Raw genomic sequence first — 26,096 nt, 5'->3', positions numbered from 1 at the left:
AATTTAATTGTTTTAACAACTGGATGGCAGTGAAGCAGTTATGTTTGGTGTCTATGTATGCCTAGGAAGCATTTAATCTGCAGATGCATGAGGAGTATTTCTACACAATGAGTGAAATTTGTCATTGCATATGTGTCTTGATCTCACTAGGTGCTACGCATTCTGGCTCCAATCCAGGAAAATTTAGGTAGGTACTCAATTGAAACAAAGGGATTCCTCCTATTCTTAAAGTTGAGCATGTTCTTAGGAGCTTTGCTGGATTTGACCCAGAGCCTCCATCACCTTGCAGGATCAAGCCCATACAGAGTAGATAGATTTTCTCTCATACATAACAGGCATTTAAAAATGTTTAAAAAATTATTCAAAGGAACTTAAGATATTACAAACTAATAGGCATCGGTGTCTGTAAGGTTACAGGGCTGTAGAAAAGCTGTCTAGGAGTAAAATGATTTTCTTGTTTTCCTAATGTAAAATGCACCAAATCAATTCCCGCCAAACAATTAAAAAACGGTCCCTGACTGAGATTATACACCAGTAATGGTGAACTACAAACCCCATGTAACAGGGAAGCATAACAGAAAAGCAGGCAGGCTTTAACTCTACCATCACTAGTGGGCACTGCTCTAATGTGAGCTGTTTGTATAGGAAATGTTTTACATTGTAAAGACTCAAGCAAAGTTTCCTTTGCTGGAGCATAAAGCAAAGGAAGTCAGAAATGCCCCACCAAATAAACTCCCAACCATGCATGTTTTGAAGAAAGAGCAAAATGTTCAAGATTCCTAGTGGCTTGTGAGGAATCAGGAGTAAATTAATTGAAATACAGTGGAAAGTCACTTTATTGTTGTTTTTTCTCCACCAATTATAGTTACAGATAGTTTAGTATTTCAAGTTCAAGTAAATAATTGTAGAATGATGCAGTATTAACACAAAGTGCTGGAGATGTTAATTTACTGTGCTTTTAGGCTCTGTCCTTGACACAAATCAGCTGGAATATTGCCCTAAAAGGACATCTGAGGATTCCTCCTGGCACAGGGGAGTCCTAGGGTGTCATAGTGATCACACGCCTGGCTCCCATCCTTTCTAGAGGGCTTGGGCAGGGTACATGTCAAAAGAGCAGGGAGGCAAGACAGAGTGCTGTGTGGTCCATCAGCTCCATGCAGGAGTAAATTGGGGTAGCTCTGTTAACTTCAATGGAGCAATACCAGTTTACACCAACTGAAGCGCTCATGCAAAATGTCTCTCATTCCTGACAAGACAGCAGGCGTTCTGTTTCCACCATATATTTGGTGGCTGCAGATTCCAGTGCTCAGCATATGCTATATACACTGTTATACGTAGGGCAGATAGCTTTTGCCTTTTAAAATATTTTCCTGGCCATGTCCAAAAAACTGGCATACATCAGTAATTCCATCTTTCTTATGTTGGAATAAATCAGGAGTAACTCTCTTGAAGCCAGTGGTGTTGCACCACTGTAAAACTAGTGGGCAAACAGATCCATACCTTGAGTGTTTTTTTTTTTTGTTGGATTGCATGTGCATCAGTGAAGAAGAGTAAGTGCAGGTGTATTAACAGCAGTTCCCAATCGTTTACTATGCACATGGTCTTCACTGCCTTCAAACCTGAACACTCTGATGGGTCCCCTACCCGATTCTATATTAGAGCTGTCTCACAGGAAATGCCAGTGGGATGCGCAGCCCATTGAATCTCTCCTCAACTATCTTTTAGCCAAGGAGCACCTTTTGGCCAGGTTGGGGTGTTCACCATGCTGACCCTGATGGCATCCCTCAGTGCCCTGCCTGCAAAGCCAGATGACCTCTCTTTAATGCTGGTGTAAATTCTAAATAACTCCACTGGTGAACTTAATGATGCCAGTGTAAATTCCATGTAATTTCACTGGCTGGTTTAAAGTCCATAGAAGATAGTGGGTGTCTCTCCATTGACTTCAGTGGGCTTTGGATCAGAGTCCTAAGTGTACCAATGTAAATCCCAAGTGACTCCGCTGGCTCACTTAGTGACGTGGGTAAATTCCCAAGTAAATTTAGTCTGTCACTTAGCTACTCTGGTGTAACTGATATAACTGTTAACTCTGATGTAACTAAGATCAGAATCTGGCTTTCTGGCCCTGGCTTTGAGGAGTGAGAGTTGAGGGCTCTCAGAGTTGGCCTTTGGGTCCTATGGAGCCCTCAGCCCTGGGCCCCCTTGATTTTGGTGAACTGGAAATGTAAAGTAGAACCTCAGCTTTTGTTTTCTAGCTCTCTACCTTGCAGAGATAATTTTTCAAACAAACACCAGTATAAATAGATGTAAACTGGAGTTGAAAGGAACAGGCTGCCGGGCTCTGCTTTCTACACTCTGAGGCCAGGGAAGGCAAAAATTGACAACCTGGCACCCCCTTCACATGCATAGTGTACAAAACGAGTTGGTTACCTGAAGCTGTAAATGTAAAGACTCATGTCACTAACCTGCCTGGCTGCATTGGACTGGGCCTGGTGTGATAATGGTACACAGGAATTTGAAACATTTGGTGGAGAATCATTGTTAAACACCTCATCCAAAAACACTCAGACTGTTTGCTGAGTACATAGTTACCCCGAGAGCCAGGAGGTGAGCAGCGCTTTATAATTGCACTTCCAGCCTTGCTCTGAGCCAGGGCCAGAATTTGGCCATTTAACAATAATGCTTTGCTACCCGAGGAACTGAACACAGTTTACAAACATCAGCTGATTTGAATAATGGGGCTTGCATTGGAATAAAGGGGAAAATAGACATGTTAAACATTCTAATAAGTAAAAACTTACACCATAAATTAATTTAAATCTGTCCTGATAATTTACAAAAGTACCCTAGAGTGTTTTGTCATCCATAAAACAGTTTACAACTGATACTGAATTGTTTTCAGAGGCACACAATAAACAGTTGGAGGATCTAAGATAAGTAGTAGCACAATTCTGTAATTAAATTGAGACTAGTTAACCTGAATTGCATCACTTTTATTGCTTCACTGCAGAGGATTGTTGTAGTGATACTCCAAGTCTTCATAGACTATGAAGCACTTTGTTAAACTGATTTACAACAGTTTTGCAAGGTGTATTTAATTGCTAGCACTTTCTATTAATACTGAAAACTACAAGAACCATTTCTTTTCAGTATTGCTTCATTATCACCCCTCTTTGAAAAAATTAATTTGCAAATGTTCAACTAAACATTGCATGACTATACTTCTGTGCAAATAGTTTTTTAGAATGCTTCTTTAAAACATGAAGTGAGGATAAAATGTCCAAATAAAGTTGATTATCCTTAGACACGAATGTCTTTTGTGTTGGAATATGTATTTCTTGCTTTCAGCTTTATGAGCTTTAACTTCATTGTGGCACAGGCTTGAACTATATACCTGTGAGTGATAAGGTAGGAATTTGCTAGATTCTGATCAGTTACACCCGTGTCAAAACAACGCTAAGAGAAGGGGTTAGGAAGATATGTGGCATAACTTCTTGCAGCAGAAATTTCTTGCAGCTTCTTTTGAAATATCTGGTATAGGCCATTGTCAGAGACAGGATACTGGACGAGACTCAGCCATTGGTCTGATCCACAATTGTTCCTAATTCCATTAACTTCAGTGGATGTGTAACAGTGTAACTGAGATTAGAATCTTGTCTAGAATTTACTGTTAGCTCATTATGAATAGGGTTGGGTATGTGGTTTTCCTAACTGGCTCTGAGCCTTCAGAGCCACATGTGCTTAACTTTACGTGCTGTGAATAGTCCCATGACACAAACAGGACAATGCACAGTGCCTAAAATGTGCTACAGTCTTGGCTGGATCAGGGCATGTAAGAGACCTCTTTGAACAGAGTTCAGCAATGTGCTAAGCACCTGCTGTGAGCTTCTGAGTATTTTTAAGTCCCTGTGACTTCGCTATGCTGACCAGGATATGAAGTCTTTGATGATAAATGAAAAATAAGTATCAAAGCAACAATAAAAAAAAATCAAATGCAGCTCTTTTCTAGTCTGCAGTGCAGAGTGCATAAAATGTTTTGTGCACCACTATGTCTGCACTGCATGTACGCTGTTGGTTTTCTATCGTGGGGATCTGTAGGAACAGTTTATATTCCAAAGTGTTACACTTACCGTTCGTGTGGGTGGGTTCCACTCTACAGAGATCAGTGGCATTGCCTTCACTTATTACACCTGTGATGAATTTGACCTATGGATGCAAAACAAGGAAACACCTTTCAGCCAGTCCGATATCAGGACTAATTTACTACATCTATGACTAAATGCAGAGTATTTAAGTATTTAAAATAATATTGATATTAATTAAAATTAGGTACTTAGTAGTTGCTAACAAAAGTGATTGTTTTCAAATCTGTCTGTCAATGGAAATCTATAGCCTTTTTGGAACCAGCTGAGTTTTGCAAAAGATTTGAAGGGCCAGATTCTGCTCCCATGTATATCAGTGTAGGTATGAAGTGACTCCACTGATGGCGGTGGAATTCCTTTGGCTTTATACTGGTGTAATTGGGAGCGTAATATGGCCCAGAGTACGTTATTGTGCATCACAGATATATTCTGAATTACAATATTCAAATGTTCGTAAGGTTAAGGAGGAGATTTTCAAAGGCACAAGTGGGAAGTAGGGCACATCAGTCCCATTGATGATCAGTGGGAATGAACTGCCATTTGTGCCTTAGAAATTAGCCCCTCCAAGTGCTTTTTGTGTATCCCTTTTAAACAGCCTGGCTTCAGTAGAGCTCTGTTGATTTACACCAGCTGAGGACCTGACCTAGCATAATGAAATGGTAAAGCACAAACAGATTTTTTAGCTTGCAAGATAATGAAAAAAGTAAATGTGTGATGTGCTGTTATCACTATTGACAGCAGAGGGAATAGACATCCTTACAACTGATTTTAAAGCTATTTCCCCTATCTTTTTTTAAAGGTTATGAAGATTATGATCACATGTGCAGCTCTGCATAGCTGTTCCCTTGGAGACGATGGTGGTTCCCTAGAGAATAGGCGGAAATGCCTGGTTAACCATCAGCTTCCTGCTCTTTTTATCCAAAAGATTCTCTAACTACTTTTTAACAACTCTCCGTTTTATTCCATCATGTTGTCTCTACCAGCTTAAACTATTTCCTAAGATGGTCCTTTTGCTGTTCCTTGCAATCCTGTTATCGAAGGAAGATGTCAGTGGGAACTTTGGGTTTTTGGTTTCTGCACAATCCAATGAAAGAAGGGTGGTTGCACATATGCCTGGTGATATTATAATTGGAGCTTTGTTTTCTGTCCACCATCAGCCAACTGTTGACAAGGTCCATGAGAGAAAATGTGGAGAGGTGAGGGAGCAATATGGCATACAGAGAGTGGAAGCAATGCTTCATACTCTGGACAGAATTAATCTGGACCCAACACTATTGCCAAATATAACACTAGGCTGTGAAATAAGGGACTCTTGTTGGCATTCTGCTGTGGCTCTGGAGCAAAGTATTGAGTTCATAAGGGACTCTCTTATTTCATCGGAAGAAGAAGAGGGGATAGTGCGCTGTGTTGATGGATCTTCAACATCGATCCGCTCCAAGAAACCCATTGTCGGCGTCATTGGCCCTGGTTCTAGTTCAGTAGCGATCCAGGTCCAGAACTTGTTGCAGCTTTTCAATATACCTCAGATTGCTTATTCTGCCACAAGCATGGACCTAAGCGACAAAACTCTGTTCAAGTATTTCATGAGAGTCGTGCCATCTGATGCACAGCAAGCTCGAGCTATGGTGGACATTGTCAAACGCTATAACTGGACCTATGTTTCTGCTGTACATACTGAAGGCAAGTGTTCTACTTTTTTTCATCCAAGCATGATTTTGATTTGCAAGCAGTGGTAGTTAATTACTAGATGATTATAATGTTGCCTCTTTTTTTTAACCTGTTAGTTCTGAATGGTGTGGATTGCATATGTTACTTTAAAGATTAGTTTCATACACATGGTGTGTCTTGGTGACATTGGGCTGGTATTGATTGAACAGAAGGTTTGAAATCCAGAGTTTCACAGTGTGAAATGTGTTTTTCCTATCATTTATCACTTACACAAAGTCCTTCAGGTGGCATTTAAAAATTGGCCGGGTAATTAGCTTAATGTAACTACTACTCAATACAGCGGTTAGAATATTCATTGTGTTTATGGTGGTGGCAACTGCTAAAGGAGCTAATTCTGGTCTTAGCAGTATGAGCTGCACTGGGGCTTGGGAGAGCAGTGACAGTAGTTTGCCACATGCTCCTTATTAGCACTTGATGCCGGTATCAGCGTATGCATAAGAGACTTGAGGACCTGGCCGATGCTCTGAGTGACCACACCTCCTTAGGATCAAGAAGAACATTTTGCTAGGACCTCTCTCTAGTATTTAATGGGCCACTAGGTCAATTTTTTCATGTATATCTGCTCATCTGCATTTGGGGATGGGTGGGAAGAGCCTTCTTGCACCTTTATCACACCCTGATGTTCCATGTAGGTGTGTAACAGGCCAGAATTGTACCCTACACGCCTCTCCTTCCTTTAAGTTTGTTCCAAGATTAGAGATTTTACAGTGTACTGTGAAGTGCATGCGGTAAAGGCATGGGATAGGGAGGAGTGAAGGTAGACTACAAATGAGATAAAGAGCCTGATACCCCTATGACTTACACTGGCTTACTACACTGGGGTAAGTGAGAGGAAAAGCAAGCCCAAACCACTATAAGCCCTGCTCTTACATGCCTGAGCAACACCAGAGAGTGGGCAGTGGGGTGCAGTACACAGTGTTTACCACGTGGGGTCGAGTAAATATGTAGTAGTGAGCATCCTGTCCAAAAGAACAGCATGTTTCTTTGCCGAGCAAGTGTTGAACACCTCTACAGATGTGCTATTTTCTTTATCACAACCATTAGGCAACAGCTCTTTCCCCCTCTCCTGCCCCCCACACATACTGTGGATCTGGTGCTTTGATAGGCATTTTACCCATCTTTTTTGGGTAATATTGACCTGATGCATGGGTGTGGTGACCTCCTCTACTCTGGTTGATGCCCATAACACATTCTATAGGATTTATACCTAATTATTGAAAGACCATCAACCCTAGTGAATGTAAACTGTTTTAGAACTTTTATGCAGATTTTTTAAAAGCCTTTTTTCCCATCCTGATACTGAGGGCTGATGAGTAATTGCAGTCTTATTCAGATATGTATGCATGAATATATTAACAGTTTAATGTAACAGAGTATAAATCACAAAGCATCACATCATGCGCTGAAGCTGCTATGGGCCATATGATGGCCTTGGCATACCTCCACGTTGGACCTTCCCATCACAACATGTGTGTGAATATCAGCTTGGGAGTATGATTTGAAAAAGGGGGAGGATATAACTGATATATTAGTGTTGCATATTATCATATGATGTCACTTTTTTAATGCTTCCAACTTCTGCTCAAGCAACACCCCCGTTTTAAGGTCACAGGTGACGTGTCCAACACAAGCAGAGTTGATTTTGTGTCGATGTCTTTGTCCACACATCATGGACACACAACATAGACCAGACAGTAACATGCATCCCCGGATAATCTTACCACAGAAGACGTTTACATGGCGGTGGTTGCATGTTGGGAAGGAGGGGGATTGGGATACTGGAATTGAAGCTGGAGATCACTGTTGTGGATGAGACAAGGGGGATGGATGGGTTTGGGGATGGGAAGAAGGGACCCAACTACCACCAAATGTGTAATTAGTAAGATGTTTGCTTATCACCATCCTGAGCACATGGAATAGATGGTGGCCTTTAAGCCACACCCTTGGATAGAGTGTGGTGTGGAGCATCACTGGAGAGATGCCCAGTCTCGCCGAGAGATGCCCAATCTCTCCTAGAGTTGTTCCTTGCACAGATAGGGGAATGCAGTTTGCGCCTGCCATTGCTTGTGGAGCAAGAAGCCTCCCTGTCCACTTTTCGGTGTCTTGTTATTGCAGGCAGCCCCAAGAAAGGTTGTGGGGAAGCTTCTTGCTTGTCTTTCTATCCCTGCGTGGCCACACAGAGGTTGCTCACCATCTGGGCCTTTGCTTGCAAATTGTATCTGTGTCTGTTTTTATCTTTTCATATGGTATACTCTTTGGGGCAGGGACTGTCTTCCTCTGTGTTTGGAAAATGCCTTGTGTCCTTTGGATGCTACCACCACCTAAACTAAAAAATAATAATTAACCTCCCCTCCCCCAAAAATGTGTAACCGCTGATGGAGAGCTGGATTTCCAGATGTTTCAAATGAATGCTGTGTTTTATCTTATGATCAATCTCTAGTAAACAAGAATCCACAAGTATAGAAGGAAACATCAAGGACTTTTCTTTGCTTAGTCTGGAAAGAATTATTAGAACGTAAGGGCAGATCCTCAACGGAGCTTCATCAACTTCAACATAGTGGCCCTGTTTTACACCAGTTGAGGGTTAGATCCTTACTGTTCAAATGTCTGTTTGGTTAATTTTTGCAGAGTAGTTTCAAAGAACCTAACATTTAAAGTACTATGTTTCAATAGGGGTGTTTTACATGGAAATAAAGATCTTGGCGAGTGGAAACCTCCAAGGCCGGATTACACCATGGTTACACCAGAGTAGCTCCATTGATGTCATTGGAGGTACTCCTGATTTACAGTGGGAGTGGGTGAGAGTAGAATCAGAGGCACACATTGGGATCCTACCATCTGATGTCACATGCTGGCGATCCAGATGATGAGCATGTCCTCTCTGTCTGAATATCCTCAGAATTCCGCAAATAAACGTAAAACACTAACAGCTTGCCTTAAAAATTGGCTATAGAAATAGGAATTCGTTCATATATTTATTCAGATGTTCTGGGCACTTTCCAAATGCTGCTGCTATCCCAAAGAGGGAAAAAAATGTCAAAACACAGATGAAGGTTGGGGAAAAGGGATTCAACACATACATGAAAATAGATCCGGGTGAAGCTATTCACGTGTCTTGTTATTTCCCCTTTTAAAAATATGTCTGAACTATTCCCAACTACCTGCCTACCTAGTTATTTGTAGGTTTTATTTTTTAACTGTAACTCATCCTAGCCTAGTTTCTATTTCTTTTTAAACCTCCTGACTCTTGCACATTTACCTATTGATTTACACCCATTATTATTATTATTATTTCAAATAAGATTTAAAATGCTAAATCCCACTTTTATGCCTAACTACTATCTTACTCATGATCCCCATGCATTAACCATTGAGACAGCAACCCCTGGCCCCTCCTGCGGGGTCTTCTGTAAGCCCAAGTGTCAGCACTTATTCCCTTCTGTCTATGTGTATAGGCAGGGCACCCTGACATGCAATCTCTGACTTCTTGAGGGGGAAAGGTTCCATTCCCAGGAGGTAGAGAGATCCTGCCCCTCATGGCTGCCCTTGGTAGAGGATCTGGACAGGGAGGAAAGTGAAGGGAAAGTCCATCCTGGCTGATTAAAAGACCACTAGTCTACCCCCTGCATAACACAGGCCATAATATTTCACCCAGTAACCCTGAAGTGGAGGGAAAATATTATTACGTATTTTCCAGGCATGTGCTATCCAAGCACACAGAGATTATCCCTTCCCCCAAGAATCTTACAATCTAAATAGACATAAGGTAGGAGGGGAAACAGGGAAGAGAAGTGAGTTGCTCAAGGTCAGTGGAAGAACTGGGTTTAGATCCAGGTCTCCTGAGTCCCAGCCTAGTTCCCTAGCTCTGACAGTACAATTTATTTCCTTACATAAACAGTGAAAGAGTGAATGTCAGGTAAATCGTCAGTGTTCACATGCATCAAGAGTGATTGGAGAGCCACCTTTGGCTAATCCTAATGGTGCTGGAGTCAGATCTGCATTGGTTAGTGCCTGTAAATCAGTAAAAAGAAAAGGAGTACTTGTGGCACCTTAGAGACTAACCAATTTATTTGAGCATAAGCTTTCGTGGGCTACAGCTCACTTCATCGGATCCGAAAGCTCACAAAAGCTTATGCTCAAATAAATTGGTTAGTCTCTAAGGTGCCACAAGTACTCCTTTTCTTTTTGCGAATACAGACTAACACGGCTGTTACTCTGAAACCTGTAAATCAGTAGGTTGTTGTTTCTGTCTATTGGAGGAACTACATATAAAAGTAGGCTATCTCCTGATGGCTATATTTCTGATATTGCATATAATAAAAGTGGTCTTGTATTAATAATCTTGCAGAGTGATGTGGAATACATTCACTATTTGCAGTGGAAATGAAGGCTTGAGTTAATGAGGACAATTATTTCTGAACAATAATCATCCAAGAGCTAAATGGGACAACGAAACCCTTCCATTTAAACTTATGATGCTGGCGTGGGATTTTGGAACGATGCTTTTTGGCTGGATAGGGAGGAATTGGGCAACCATGAATCCTGGATTCTTAAAATGAATGTGGTTGATGATCCAGTATGTATTCATAGGAAATCTCCAGTAGGACCAAAGCACTTGGCTTTGCAAAATATTATCATGTCAGTGCTCTTTCTCCAGCTGCTGAGTTCCTCAAGTGTCTCAGCCCTTTTCACCTGGACCTCACTACTGAGCACGCAGTCAAATGAATCAGACACACATGCCCAATGTGCATCATCTTTAACTGCACACTTTACCAGCTTGGTGAAAGCCCTGTGCCAAATGCATTGCGCATGCCCACCAGGCAGTTCTTAAAGGGTCATAATGGCACGAAAATCCTTTTTCATGGAATATGGACCAGTGAGGACTGTTTCACTGGCAGGTTTCAAATTTCTACAAAAGAAGAAAAAAACTGAGCAGGCTCCATATCCCCTTCAGAAAATAATGGAGGCCATTAATATATCTTTGAGACAACCCAATTTATTTAAAAAAAATCCTTATTTATGAGCTAACTGCTTATCCACCTTCTATGGATGACACTTCAAGTAAACCACAATAAAGATTCAGCTAGAGCAATATCCTTGATTCTGTCTGACTGGATTTATGACCAGCCTAGATCATGACCCAAACCACAAAGGTATGTAAGGCCTAAACAGTATCAACTACAGCTAATGATGCGTGTGGGACACCCACTTCCGTGTGCTCAGCAAAGGAGTGCAAGGTAATGTGGAAGGGCAATAACTGGGCATGTCCACTGGAAAAGGGACCTCTGGTAAGCTGTCTCTCACAGCATGACTCCACATGGCCAAAACTCAGCTTAGCAGCTCAGCATAGACAGGTAAAAAAAGCAATAAAATAAAAATAACATTTTAAAAAAAAGGTGCCTGGCTGAGAAGATTCGAATTTGAATGATCCACCCCCGTATGTTTGCTCAATTGTACCTGAGGCAGAGCTCTATCAACACAACAGTTTCAACGTGGAACCCGGTTCTCAAATGTGGATGCTTAAATCTGTATTTGGGAGATTTAGAAGAGGATGGAGAGATGCTTTAGGAGCCTAAGCCATTCCTTAGGTGCCTTAAGTAGTCACCTACTTGGATTTTGACATCCAGTTTTAGGCAGCTGTGAGTGAAGAGAGGGTAGCAGCAATGGATTCCACAGGGTGATGCCAGTGTGCCTAAAATTCTTCATGCCCATTCAGTCTGAGATCCCTATGTTTGGACTGCCATTAAAGACACTGATTAGTGCAAATTGTGGTGCTGCTGAGACATGTATACCTGTCTGTTGGAGCCCAGACTGACACCAGAAAAGCCACCAGACGGGTAAACACGTCTGTTACCAACCTAGGAAGGATTTGAGGTAGCAACGTAGAAGTGAAGTGCTTAGAGTCATCCAGACTCCATATGTTTTTTAGCCTTTTAATCCTAGTCTGTGGCTTTATTGATCTGTTGGGAACAGCTTGAAGGTCAAAGTGTTTTAGTGTGCTCAAAACCCACAAGTTTCAGTTGCTCTAACACTGAAGTCACACAGCAAGTCTCCTTGGTTGGTCCCATAGCTCCTCTCCACACTTGATTAATAGATTTTAGAGCAAGTCAGTACCATTATGCTAATCTAGTCTGACCTCCTCATAATTAAGTCCACAGAATTTCACCTAGTAATTTTTGTATGAAGCCCATAACTTCTGTTTGAGCTGTAGCATGTCTTTTAGAAAGATATCAAATCATCATTTAAAACCTTCAAATGGTGGAGAACCCATGACATCCAGAGGTGAGTTGTTCCAATAGTGAATTACCCTCACTATTAACAAATTGTGTCCTACTTCTAGTCTGTATCAACCTAGTTTCAACTTCCAGCCACTGGATCTTGTTATGCCTTTGTCTGCTTGCCTGGTCTACATTAACGAGGTATGTTGATCTAAATTACGTAACTTACATTGATGTAGCTTAAATCGACATACAGTGGTGTCTACACCACACTATGGTGAGGGGAGATGCTCTCCTGTTGACATAGCTAACACCTTTTGGGGAGGTGAAGCCCTGACATCAACAAGAGAGCTCTCTGCCATCGACTTATTGCATCTTCTCCTGATCCATGAATCCATGGCAGAGGTGCCAATTTAGCCGGTAGTGAAGACCAGCCCTAAGATCCCTCTGCTCTCAGAAATCCTCTCCTCATGTAGGTACTTGTAGATTGTGATCAAGTCACCTCTTAAACTTCTCTTGGATCATGGATAAACTAAATAGTGACAGCTCTCTCTCTCAGTAAGGCACATTTTCCAGACCCTGTATCATTCGTGTAGCTCTTCCTGAACCCTTTTCAATGTCCTATTTGAAGTGTGGACACCAGAACTGTGACACAGTATCTTAGCACGTTAATTCCACAGATGATTTTCCTTTCTAGGCATATCTTTTTTCATTGCTTCCTCCAGCAGAAAGCTTCTTCTGTGTGTCAGCCAGGCTGCTGTTAATGCTCCCCTTATTGGCTAGCCAGCACAGCTGCAGCCTGCAAACATGCATCATTTACTGCTGAAGTTTCCCATTAATTAGCCTGCAGTTGCCTCTGATAACCTACCTTTTCATCTCGTTCTTTCTTCTCACCTCTCCGGCTGTTTGTGTTTTTGCTACAAGAATGACACAGGGTCTGGAAAATGTGCCTTACTGAGAGAGAGACTTAAGAGCTGTCACTATTTAGTTTATCCATGATCCAAGAGAAGTTTAAGAGGTGACTTGATCACAATCTACAAGTACCTACATGAGGAGAAGATTTCTGAGAGCAGAGGGATCTTAGGGCTTGTCTTCACTACCGGCTAACAGTGATAGCAGCATATCTGGTCATGGCAAAGGCTGTAAGGGACTTGGAAAGAGTGATGCCAAGCATCATCACAAGGTACTCTGCAGTAACATCCACAGTGTCCTGAAACTGGCTAATGGGCTCCTGGCTCACCGTGAAATCATGATGGTTATTTTTTCTTTTACTCTTCAAAACTTCCACCAAATGGAAAAAATCCTTTATTTGCCCAGCTCTAATTATTCTCATTCACTCTCTGTCCCCTGGAAAAAGATGGTAATGAATAGGTTAAAAAACTCGAAACATATCTACAAGATTATTCAACACACTTGTGTGTTTTTATGGCTGAGGTGTGGAGTTCCTGTTTTGAATTGATTCTGTTTGCGTTTTGCCATATATATTTTGAAGTGAACAATTAATACTTATAGCACACTCTATTATGTGAGCGTTTCTGAATGTAACGAGGGAGACTGCACGTTGGCCCAGATAGAGGTCTGCATGTTCGCTATTTTCCCAATGAATTTACTTTATCAGATTTGTACATTCCGCAAACCTTTCCAAGTGTGGTTCTTCTCTGAAAAAAAATGACTATAGAAATAGTCTCAGAGGTTGCCATATTTATTGTGACTCAATGACTTGAATAGCACAGTTGCTGAGTAGGCAAATAAAGGGATATTTTGTCTAAGTACCAGCCCTGAAAATTTAGCCTGGGATCTGAAAGTCGGGCTGTGCTCTTTCCTTCACCTGCATCATGGCCAGCAATAAAGGCCAAATTCTGCCCTCGGTTACACCTGTGCACCCTTACTGTGTCCAACAGAGTGGCATCAGTAGAACTGGCTTGGATAGGTGCAAATGAGGGAAGACTTTGAGTGAGGCTTTGCAGGTGAAAGTTAGTTAATGGTTCTGTTGATGAAGCTTGAGAAGGAATAGAATCTAGCTCCATTTCCCACTTCTCCATTGGGTCCGCAGTGCTAGCTGCCATTAAATATTGAAACACTGTGTGACTGTGTGATCCTGTGGAGCAAATTTGTGGAGTAAGAAGGTGCTACAGTATTTTTGCATGGTTGCTTTTCATAGTAGAATGGGACTTTAGAATGTGTTAATCGTTAGGCAAAGCTTTTCCTTCTCTCTCTCTCTTCAAATCACCACTCCACTAAGGGCCTGATCCAAAACCTATTGAAGTTAATGAGGAGGTTTTTTATTTACTTCAAAGGATTTGGATAATGCCCTAATTGAGAGGGCAAATCAAAATCCAGTATCTGTCTATCTGTCTAAAGGAGCATTCAAGGATGACAAAGCCATTGCGGAGAAGCTAAATGAATTCTTTGCTTTGGTCTTCACAGCTGAGGATGTGAGGGAGATTCCCAAACCTGAGCCATTCTTTTACATGACAAATCTGAGGAACTGTCCCAGACTGAGGGGTCATTAGAGGAGGTTTTGGAACAACCTGATAAACTAAACAGTGGTAAGTCACCAGGACCAGATGGTATTCACCCAAGAGTTCTGAAGGAACTCAAATGTGAAATTGCAGAACTACTAACTATAGTTTATAATCTATCATTTAAATCAGCTTCTGTACCAAATGACTGGAGGATAGCTAATGTGATGCCAATTTTTAAAAAGGGCTCCAGAGGCGATCCTGGCAATTACAGCCTGCTAAGCCTGACTTCAGTACCAGGCATATTAGTTGAAACTATAGTAAAGACAGAATTGTCAGACACATGGACGAACATAATTTGTTGGGGAAGAGTCAACGTGGTTTTTGTGAAGGGAAATCATGCCTCACCAATCTACTAGAATTCTTTGAGAGGGTCAACAGGCATGTGGACAAGGGCAATCCAGTGGATATAGCATACTTAGATTTTCAGAAAGCCTTTGACAAGGACCCTCACCAAAGGTTCTTAAGCAAAGTAAGCTGTCATGGGATAAGAGGGAAGGTCCTCTCACGGATCAGTAGCTGGATAAAAGATAGGAAACAAAGGGTAGGAATAAATGGTCAGTTTTTGGAATGGAGAGAGGTGGATAATGTAGTGGTCTTCTCCAGGGGTCTATATTGGGACAAGTACTATTTAACATATTCATAAATGATCTGGAAAAAGGGGTAAACTGTCAGGTGGTAAAACTTGCAGATGATACAAAACTATTCAAGACAGTTAAGTCCAAAGCAGGCTGAAAAGAGCTATAAAAGGACCTCACAAAACTGAGTGACTGGGCAACAAAATGGCAGATGAAATTCAGTGTTGATAGATGCAAAGTGATGCACATTGGAAAACAAAACCCCAACTATACATACAAAATTATGGGATCTAAACTAACTGTTACCACTCAAGAGAGAGTTTGGCATCATTGTCGACAGTTCTCTGAAAACATCCACTCAATGTGCAGCAGCAGTCAAAAAAGTGAACAGAATGTTGGGAATCATTAAGAAAGGGACAGATAATAAGATAGAAAATATCATATTCCCTCTACATAAATCCATAGTATGCCCACATATTGAATTCTGCATGCAGATGTGGTCGCCCCATCTCAAAAAAGATATATTGGAAAAGGTTCAGAAAAGGGCAACAAAAATTATTAGGGTTATGGAATGGCTGCCGTATGAGGAGAGATTAATAAGACTGGACTTTTCAGCTTAGAAAAGAGATGACTAATGCGGGGATATGTTAGAGGTCTATAAAATCATAACTGGTGTGGAGAAAGTAAATAAGGAAGTGTTATTTACTCCTTCTTAAACACAAGAACTAGGGGTCACCAAATGAAATTAATAGGCAGCTGGTTTAAAACAAAGAAAAGGAAGTATTTCTTCACACAACACTTTGCCAGAGGATGTTGTGAAGGCCAAGACTATAACAGGGTTCAAAAAATAATAGATACATTCATAGAGGATAGGTCCATCAATGGCTATTAGCCAGGATGGGCAGGAGTGATGTCCCTAGCCTCTGTTTGCCAGAATCTGGGAATGGGCGACAGGAGATGGATTACTTAATGATTAGCTGCTCTGTTCATTCCCTCTGAGGCACCTGGCATTGGCCACTGTCGGCAGACAGCATACTGGGCTAGATGGATCTTCGGTCTGACCCAATATGGCCATCCTTTATCTATCTATCTATCTATCTATCTATCTATCTATCTATCTATCTATCTATCTATCTATCTATCTATCTATCCTCATCCCACCATCACTGCTGTACCTGAGCCACTCACAATCTTTAATATATTTATCCTCACAGCTCCCCTGTGAGGTAGGGAAGTAGTATCATCCTGATTTTCAGATGGGAAACTGAGGCACAAAGAGTCAAAATGACTTGATCGAGGTCACATAGGAAGTCTGTGAAGGGGTGGGGTTTTTTCAGTCCTAATGTTCATTTCAAAGGTGTCCAACTGTAAGGGAAATTGTAAAGCATAAATGCCAGTGTGACTGACTATCACCGAGTGTGTTTAGAGATATCAAGCCTTATTCATGCTGTATAATAATTGGAATTATCCAATACCCAATTGCCAATATGGATTGGAAATTAAGTTCTTTCTAGGTCAGCTATGTAAGACTCAATAAGAATGTAAGCTCTATAGAAATAAGAAACTATGGAATAAATAAAGGTTTCTTGGTCCACTGAGCTCACCTCTTCGGTTATATCTTGACCCTCCTCTCTGATCTGATTTTACTATCTTCATCTTTCTTTGGCCTTGTGCCTTGTAACTAGAGCTGTCTGAATCATTCATGGCTAGACTGATCCTTATTTCTACTCCCAAACTGATGCTGATTATTACAGATCTATGCATTATTCATAATTATTCAGTGAACAGTTTTGCAGACAAATTCCATTATATGAGCTGTTTGCAAGCTGTTCACTTAGGGCTAAATTGTGACATTAAGGACCACCTTTCAGGAGGGTTGATGTGTAAATTGCACCAAACAAAGAGGAATTGTGCTGAGAGTCAAACCTCTGAATCACAATTCTGGCTCCCAGGGATAGTTAATTACTGCCCCCAGCTCATGCATGGCTCACCTACTCTGGCCAGTGAGTGGGGCTGGAAACAAGCTCCAGCAGAATTAAGCCAGCAGAAAATTTATTCTAAGAATATTTGGCATGAGAAAAGGATGGACCCATGAGTTGTTGTGGTGTTATCTAACTTGAAGATGCTCAGGGTAGTGTCCTGGTACTTGGAAGACCCAATTCTATGCTCTGCCATAGACTTCGTATCTGACCTTGGGCAAGTCATTTAGTGTCTCTGGCCCAGATCCTTGTAAGTATTTAGGTACCTAAGTCCCATTGAAATTAATGGGAGTTAGGCATCAAAATACCTTTGAGGTTCTAGGTACACTGTGCCTCAGATTCCCATCTGTAAAATGGGGATAATAATCCTATTTCATAGAAGTGTTGTTAGGATAAATTTATGAAAGATGATGAGGCACTCAGATCCTACAGTGTCGGGAGCCATATAAGTACATACATGTTGAGACCTTATATAGATATCCTTATCTACTCCAGGTGTCTATAGCCTGGCTTCTAGGTGCCTACATTATCAAGAGGAAAATACATCTGTCAATAAAACTCCACAGGGAAGACAGGTGGGCAGTAATCACTTTAAGCTTTTTGGACAGTATAGAAAATTGAAAGATTAAAAGCCCTTTTAATATTTTTTTCTCATTCACACACAGGCTTTTTACTGCTTTTATTGTTGGAAGAGTGGGTGTTCCTGCAAGTGACTCAAAAACACCTTTGTGTGACAAGTCTCAGCCCACAAAATGCCAAGACATTCAATATCATAAACACATGGGACCAGATTCTGCTGTCAGTTAGACAGGCACAACTCCAACAGCATCTATCTACTTCAGGGACTAATGCACTAAAGATTTCTTAATGACAAGTTGGACAAGTTACTTAATCTCTTAGGGCCAGATTTCTAAAGATATTTAGGTATCTGAAGGTGTTTGCAGATCCCATGGCATCTTTAGGCACCTAAATACATTTTAAAATCTGGCTCTTTGCACCTTAGTTCTTCATCTGGAAAATGGAAATAAGAACATTTCTTTTCTCCTCCTCTGTGTCTTGTCTCTTTCGATTGTAAGCTGTGCATGGCAGGGAGTTTCTCTGACTCTGTGTTTTGTATAGTGCGTAGTACAAAGGGCCTTGACCAAAGCCTGTATGCCTCAGCAGGTTAAAAATAATGATAATTATTAATTGTGCTTCCAAACAAGTATGTATGTAGTCAGGGCTGAATTTCACCCTTATTCCCTAGCATTGCTCCCCTCCCTCCACTCACCCCAAACTGAGAGACCTTCACAAGCTTCTGATATTTTTTCCACTCCAGAGTCAAAGGATTAATTGCAATTAAACAAAGAAGGATTGCAGAATATCAATCCATCATGCACACTGCAGGGGATCAGTTCAGCATGTCTCTGGATCCTTCTGCTATTTATACATGGTGGAACATTTCAAATGGCTAAGAAATTACATGTTTAAAACCGTCCATTGTCACTATACAGTAGGCTTTTGAAAGCTCGTTGGAAGCATTTTTATCATTATCTGCTAGAAAAGAAGAGCAACGTCTTGGCATTTAGGTGAAATCATTGATTGTTTGCCTTATTTATGTATTTTCCCAAGAACTCTTCTAGTTGTTTGGTAACTAATACGTTATTTTTTCTCCTTGCCTTATTGTGGTTTTGACTGTGTCCTCCTTTCAGTGGAGGCTCCAACTCCTCGATTGGAACAAAACAGAAATATTGTAAGTGCTTTATTATGTAGAGCTATTTCAATCCGAGCCAACATCTTGAATTGTGTTTGGAGGCTACTGGCAGCCAGTAAAACACCAGTTTTATGCATTCGGTCCCTAGACATCAAAATTGCCTATATTGCACCTGCAAGTTACCGAGGGCTGAAATCACACCTGCTATTTACAAGCACAGAAATGGAGGCCAGAGTTATAAAATCTGTTCCATAGTGTTTCCCAAACTTCTGTATTGGTGAGCTGCTGTATTTTTCTGCATCGTGAGAAAATGTCCAGTCTTTGTGAAGTAAATGAATGGAAGTTCTTTGGGAAGGGACTGAATGTTCTTCTTGTGTATGAGGGGACAGTATCTCACACACCAGGTGCCATCAAAATACAAATGTAAATGATTAATAATAATACTTGCTAAATGTCCAAAAAGGTACAATTATTGTGCTTGTAAAACATACAATCCTATTGCATCCACAGACAACATGAAATGTTTTTTTCTCCATGTAAATCTGGCATTTATGAGACTTACGATACATGGACTAACTGTCTTTCTTAAACAGAAGGCATTGATTTAAGAAAACAGCTATGAATATGGACATAAACACACAGGCTTCCTTGAAGCTTGAGTCCCTGCTTAGTCTCTTTTGTTTACCAGCACACAGAGACATCTAATGGCTGTGTAATGTACTGCAATTAAATGTATCGTAGTATGCAGAAGCAGCACTGAGAGGCCCATTTATTCAATTTACTAGTGGTATTTGTTGCATTTGCAAGTGCAACATGTGTACATGCATTTTGAAAGATGCAACTGTTTCAACCGCATCCTAAAATGTCTCCCCCAGAATCTTTAGAAATACCAGTGAGGAGAACAAACATCAGCAGTATTAACATACATAATCTTGATGAAGAGAATAAGACCTAATGAATTGTCAGGTTAATTTAATTTCACTTCCCAGGAAATATCACTAATGAAGGTGGAAATTAGCAAAGCTACACAGCTGCAAATTGGGGAAGGACTGCAACTGATGAGCTGAACAACTGCACTTACCAATAAATAAAACAGTGTGTGTAGCATGGTGTAACATCTATCCTGACATTCACATGCTCCAAAAGTCATGCCATGTTCACGTTATACCAGGGGACCCAAAATCAAAAGGAGCAGGAAAAGGGAAATGTAAATGGTCTGTAATTCAGTAAGTAAGTTAGCTCTAGCTTAGGGTAACTGCTAGTTCATACTCTCACATCCCCTTCTCTTTTCAAAACCAGAACATAATAAAGAGGAAAATAATATTGAATGAAGTTTGGTTTTATTTGGAGATGACCCCAAATACACTCAGATTCTGGGCTGTACAAAATCCAAATTAAACACTGAACGAAATCAAGGCTTTGTGGGAAACTGAAATATAGTAATTTTTGTAACTGATGGTAAAAGGCATGCAGATAAAACTCTGTGTGTGACCTCAAACTTTATCCAACAGAACAAGGGTAATATGCAAACTTTGGCCCATAGAAAGGGCCAGACCCTCAGCAATGATAAAGTAGCATAAAAGGGACTTGAAACTAATCTAATCACCCCGCCCTGGGGGGAATAGGAGCATTCTGTCCTGTCCTATCCACTTATATGGCCTCCATTACAGTAGTATTTGAGTGCCTCTGAGCACCTCCCAATCTTTAATGTATTTATCCTCACAGCACCCTTGTGGTTTAGGACAGCCCTCTTATCTCCTTTTTACAGAGGGGGGTAGTGTCACAGAAAAAGGGTAAATGACTTGCCTAAAGTCATCCAAGAAGCCTGTGGTGGAGAAGTTCTCCCAAATTCCTAACCATTGGCCCTTTCTGATCTTGGGTTGGTGGGACAGTCTCTCTGTCCTAGATGGTGTATGTTGGACCAGCCGTTTTCTCTTGTCACTTTATTTGTGCAGTTTGAACTTGGTACAACTGAGGATCCAGCCAAGAATGTCCACAGCACACTCCAGGAAATGTATGTGACCTGAGGCAAATCCAGAGTTGTGCTGTATGTTTCTCATTGAGAAACACATTTTTGGAAACTGAAGACATGAAAGGAAATGATGCTTTGTTTTGTGCATCTGCAAAGTACTATATTAAAAAAATAATGAAAAGGACTTAAAAAGGAGAGGCAGATAAAAGAAGGTGTTATGACGGGCGATGCCAAAATGGGAGACGTTTTAGGAAGTAAAATGAAATACAGACTTTCTAGGTATTTGTGCAACTGAAAATGAATGCATGATCCACAAATTCCTCTGTATTCATAGTGGGTAACATTAAGTAGAACTTGTGCAGTTATATGTATAGAAAGGTCATATACTGAGGAGAGAGTGATACAGACAGTCACTGGAGTTCCAATGCTGAACGCTAAAATTTGATCAGGGAGTGGTTGTACCCATAAGCCTCATTAAGGAATATTTGTGCCTCAGTGTAAGATGCAATGATGTGTGTGGTTTCTTTCCATTTTGATAGTTCAAAATAATTTCTGATTAAGGCAGGCAGATGAGGAGCCAATAAGTCAATGTGTCCAAAGATCTAAAATGGACTCTGGTGTGAACAGCAATGGCTTATGCAAACACAAGATGAAATGTTTGTGACTATAGATGGTAAATCTCAGCAGTCAGAGACTTACAGATGGACTGATTTTTATAACATTGGAGTCAGGGCTACCTATGTTAATAGAAATGGAGGCTGCATTCGGGCCTGATTCAAAGCCCATGGAAAGGTTCCCACTGACTTCCAACGGCTTTGGTTCTCAAGGCCTTAGTGGATAGTGAATTGTAGATGGATTGAGTTGATGTTGCACATGGTGCCATTTTATCATCCAAATGACAAATATGAAAAATACGGTATATATGTGTGACAGTAGGGTGGCAAAGAGCTGAAGAGTAAACAGCTGTATGTGTTCCACCCCCTCAAAAAATCCACTGCTCTCCCTTTCCATAGGCCCAGGGTGGAATTTGGTCCTTTATGGGTTAAGGACTGCTTAAGTGAAAGGAATGGAAAGAGAAATACCAATATTCACAGCATTCACATATGCTCCCCTGCTCTGATGTATATAACTGGGGCTTACAGTCTTATAGAGTATTTCCTGGAGCCCCCTTCCCCTGAAACATGTTATAAAAACTCCAGGGGGGTTGAAAATATTTACCAGAACTCTGCTCCGGACAGCTCCAACTGAATTTAAGCCCCATATATGACCACATCCATGTAAAGGAGATGCTAGAATTCTGTTTTCTGTGCACCACACCTATACATGTGAGGATGCTCCCTGCCTGCCCACCAGAGGGCAGTGTTGTAATGAATTCAGGAAAGTTGGAGTTCATTGCGTCATTGATTTTAAGCTCAAAAGGGGGATCACAATAATCATCTAGTGTAACCTCCTGCATGACACAAGGTTTATCCCAGTAAATCATGCATTGGAGAGAATTATTCTTTCCTACAATATATGTAAGTGCTATCAAGCCTAATAACTTGTGACTCGGCTAGTGTATATCCTTTAGATAGCTGTCCTGTCTCAATTTAAAGACTCTAGGGGGTGATGAAGTAACTACGTCCCTTAATAATGTTGTAACAGTTAATTGCTCTTGCTGTTAAAGTTGTCTTATTTCCAACCTGCATTTTTTCTAGCTTCGTTTTCCAGTCATTCTTCTACAGAACAAATAGGACCCTGTGATCACGCCCCTCATGGAGATTTATATTTGTTCTTTGTTTGTTGTTTTCCCTAATCCCAAATAATAATCTGGATTTATAGATGTCTTCTGATCTCTTGGCATAAATTTGCAGCTGCTCTAATGACTACAGTGGAGTTACTCTGGATTTACACCAGTATAAACAAAATCAGGATCTGGTCCTTCAAGTACACGTTGTGATCTTTATAGACAGAAAATCTATCCCGTACTATTAGGAGAGATTGAGATGGGCTTTGTGAGCATGCTAGTGTGAACTCATTTAGAGAAGGCCTCCAGTCTTGATTTCCAGTCAGCTTGTTTTTCAGCTTTTGGTTTCTCCTGCCAATATCACAGATTTCACCTTCATGAAAGTCATCTTGAAGGAAGAAATTAATCTTTCTGGGAGAGAGACTTGCCTATTAGTGATGCTGAGCTGATTTTATTACAGTGTTATGTCAGGCAGTGATTTGCAGAGCAGTCAGTACAGATGGTTTGACTAACCTGCTAGAAATGAATCATAGAATCATAGAAATGGAGGACTGGAAGGGACCTCGAGAGGTCATCTAGTCCAGCCCCTTGTGTTGAGGCAGGATCAAGTAAATCTAGACCATCCCTGACTGGGGTTTGTCCAACCTGTTCTTAAAAACCTGCAGTGATAGGGATTCCACAACCTTCCTTGGAAGCCTATTCTAGACTTTTACAAAGTCTTTCCTAATATCTATCCTAAATCTTCCTTTCTGCAGGATAAGCCCATTACTTCTTGTCATCCTTATAACAGCCTTTAACATATTTATCCACATTTTTTCCATGAGAATGTCATGTGGGACTGTGTCAAAAACCTTACTAAAATCAAGATCTACTGCTTCCCAGCTATCCACTAGGCCAGTAACCCTCTCAAAGAAGGACATTAGGTTGGGTTGGCATGATTTACTCTTGACAAATCCATGCTGGCTATTCATTATTACCCTGTTATCCTCTTATACATTGATGGTTTAATGATTTGTTCCAGTATCTTCCCAGGTATCGAAGTCAGGCTGACTAGTCTATAATTTTTAAAAATGGGCACTATGTTTGCCCTTTTCCAGTCCTTTGGGATCTTACCGTCCTACATGAGTTCTTGAAGATCATTGCTCGCAGTTCCAAGATTGCTGCAGCCAGTTTCTTAAGTACCCTCGGATGAATTTAACTTGAATACATTTCACTGAATATTCTTTAACCTGTTCTTTCTCCATTTGGGCTTGTGTTCTTTCCTTCTTGTTGAAGATCTGCTCTTAAATCCCCCCCTCACTCCCCCCAGGAAGCAGGTAATTTACTTGCATAATCTTAGTTTCCCAAATTGGGATACTGAGCTCAAGGACTGACTAAAACAATCTGAGACCTCAGACAAGCCCCACCCTCCTCACCATGGCCCCACCTGCCTCTGTGGGTTGCAGTGGCATCCACACAACAGCACTTTTCTGGGCTGGGGAGGGGCTTGCTACTAATTCGTTTTCAGTAGGCTGCCCCCCAACCCCCCGGACTCCCACTCCCTGTCTTCAGACAGATTTGGTCCTGCCCTGGGGGAGGAAGGTCTCTGCTCCCACTCACCCATGCAGGGACTTGTCCCTGCTCATGACACCCCAGCAGAGCTATGACGGGCCGGCAGCAGTGAGGGGTGCCCTGTGTTAGGTGATGGTGGAATCCGCAACGGCTTTCAAAATTAAGATGAATGAGACTGTAAGATGAATGAGACATTTTAGACTTTCTGTTTCAGGCTCTCTGACTCAGAGAGGTCACTGCATCCCCTACATGCAGGGCTTTTCTAGCTTTTCTTTCCAACAAGGAGGGGTAGGTAATTTTCCAAAATGAAAGTTGAGATTCTCACCTATCATGTGCCCCCGGGAACCTTTTCATGTGCCTTGACTGACCCTGACCCATATGATTGTACAGAAGAACATAAGTATGGCCATACTGGGTCAGACTGATGCCCATCTAAGCCAGTATCCTGTTTTCCAACAGTGGCCAGTGCCACATGCTTCAGAAGGAATGAACAGAACAGGGCAATTATCAAGTGATCCATCTCCTGATGTTCAGGCCCAGCTTCTGGCAGTCAGAGGTTTAGGGACACCAGAACTTGGGGTTTCATTGCTGACCATCTTGGCTAATAGCCATTGATGGACCTATCCTCCATGAATTTATCTAATTGTTTTTTGAACCCAGTTATTTTTTGGCCTTCACAACATCCCCTGGCAGTGAGTTCCACAGGTTGACTGTGCATTGTGAGAAGAAGTACTCCCTTTTGTTTGTTTTAAAACCTGATGCCTTATAAAGTATTGGCTGACCCCCTGGTTCTTTTGGTATGTGAAGGTATAAATAACACTTTTCAATTTACCTTCTCTGCAGCATTCATGATTTTATGGACTCTATCATATTCTCCCCCCTTAGTCACCTTTTTTTCTTATCTGAACAGTCCCAGTCTTTTTAATCTCTCCTTGTATGGAAGCTATTCCATATCCCTAATCATTTTGTGCCCTTCTCTCTACTTTCTCCCATTCTAATATCTTTTTTTTTTTTGAGATGGGGTGACCACAACTGCACACAGATTTCAAGCTGTGGGTGTACCGTGTATTTATATGGTAGAATTATGATATTTTCTGCTTTATCCCTTTCCTAATTGTTCTTAACATTCTGTTCGCTTTTTTGACTGCCACAGAGCAGATGTTTCCAGAGAACTATCCACAATGACTTCAAGATCTTTCTTGAGTGGTAACCGCTAATTGAGTCCCCATAATTTTGTGTGTATAGCTGGGATTGTGTTTTCCAACGTGCATTTACTCGGCATTTATCAACGCTGAATTTCATCTGCCATTTTGTTGCCCAGTCACCTCTTTTTGGGAGATCCCTTCATAACTCTTCACCGTCAGCCACACAGAATGCTGTTCTGAGGTGAGAGACTTCCCATGAGATTGCAGCTCCAGCTGGGGTGGGGAGTTCGAAATCCAAAGGGGCAATTGGAAGGATGAACCAGAGCTGGGTCAGGAGGTGAGGGGATACAATAAAAGAAGAACAGGGGAATAAAAGTAGGGGAGTGAGAAGGAGGAAAGAAGGAAAATAGGAAAGGTTTCAGGTCAGGAGAAGCAGGCACTATTAGAGAATGGAAGTAGAGGGAAATAAAATCAATTGACTTACCAGAGAAAGAGTATCAGGGGAAAAAAACATGAAAGGAAATATAATGGGTGAAAAAGGGAACTGATCAAAAAGCTGTTAGATGAGAATCAGTCCTGAAAACGGTAAACGAGAAGTCCACCCACAAAGGATCTAAAGTACAGGAACAGAGAGTGACTATTTGAACATCTATTGACGGAATACAGTTCAAAGGTGTTTAATGGACAAGTGAGGGTCACCGAGTGAAGCAACCGTGCTTGTGGGTAAACTCGGTGAAAAGAAGTGCAGCCACAGGGACATCAAATCTAAGGAGTGTTTCAAGCTGAAGAGAAGCAAAGAACAGGACAGGAAGAGCGGAACTGGATTTACAGCCAACGAGAGGAAG

General features: G+C 41.2%; 1 protein-coding gene across 4 annotated transcripts in view; it reads left to right on the top strand.

Annotated features, from left to right (window-relative positions):
• Positions 1 to 26,096, top strand: part of GRM5 (glutamate metabotropic receptor 5) — a 322,075-nt gene that overhangs the window by 5,469 nt on the left and 290,510 nt on the right. For all 4 annotated transcript variants that reach the window (XM_073336744.1, XM_073336740.1, XM_073336753.1 and 1 more), the window contains exon 2: positions 4,939 to 5,819. In XM_073336744.1, coding sequence (XP_073192845.1) covers positions 5,141 to 5,819 — 679 coding nt within the window. In that variant the 5' untranslated portion in view covers positions 4,939 to 5,140. The remainder of the gene's footprint in view (positions 1 to 4,938; positions 5,820 to 26,096) is intronic.

The sequence above is a fragment of the Lepidochelys kempii genome, chromosome 1 (assembly GCF_965140265.1).
Source record: "Lepidochelys kempii isolate rLepKem1 chromosome 1, rLepKem1.hap2, whole genome shotgun sequence".
In the NCBI taxonomy this organism is placed as follows: Eukaryota; Metazoa; Chordata; order Testudines; family Cheloniidae; genus Lepidochelys; species Lepidochelys kempii.
The sequence above is the reverse complement of the archived record's forward strand: the minus strand, read 5'-3'. Positions and strand labels throughout refer to the sequence as shown.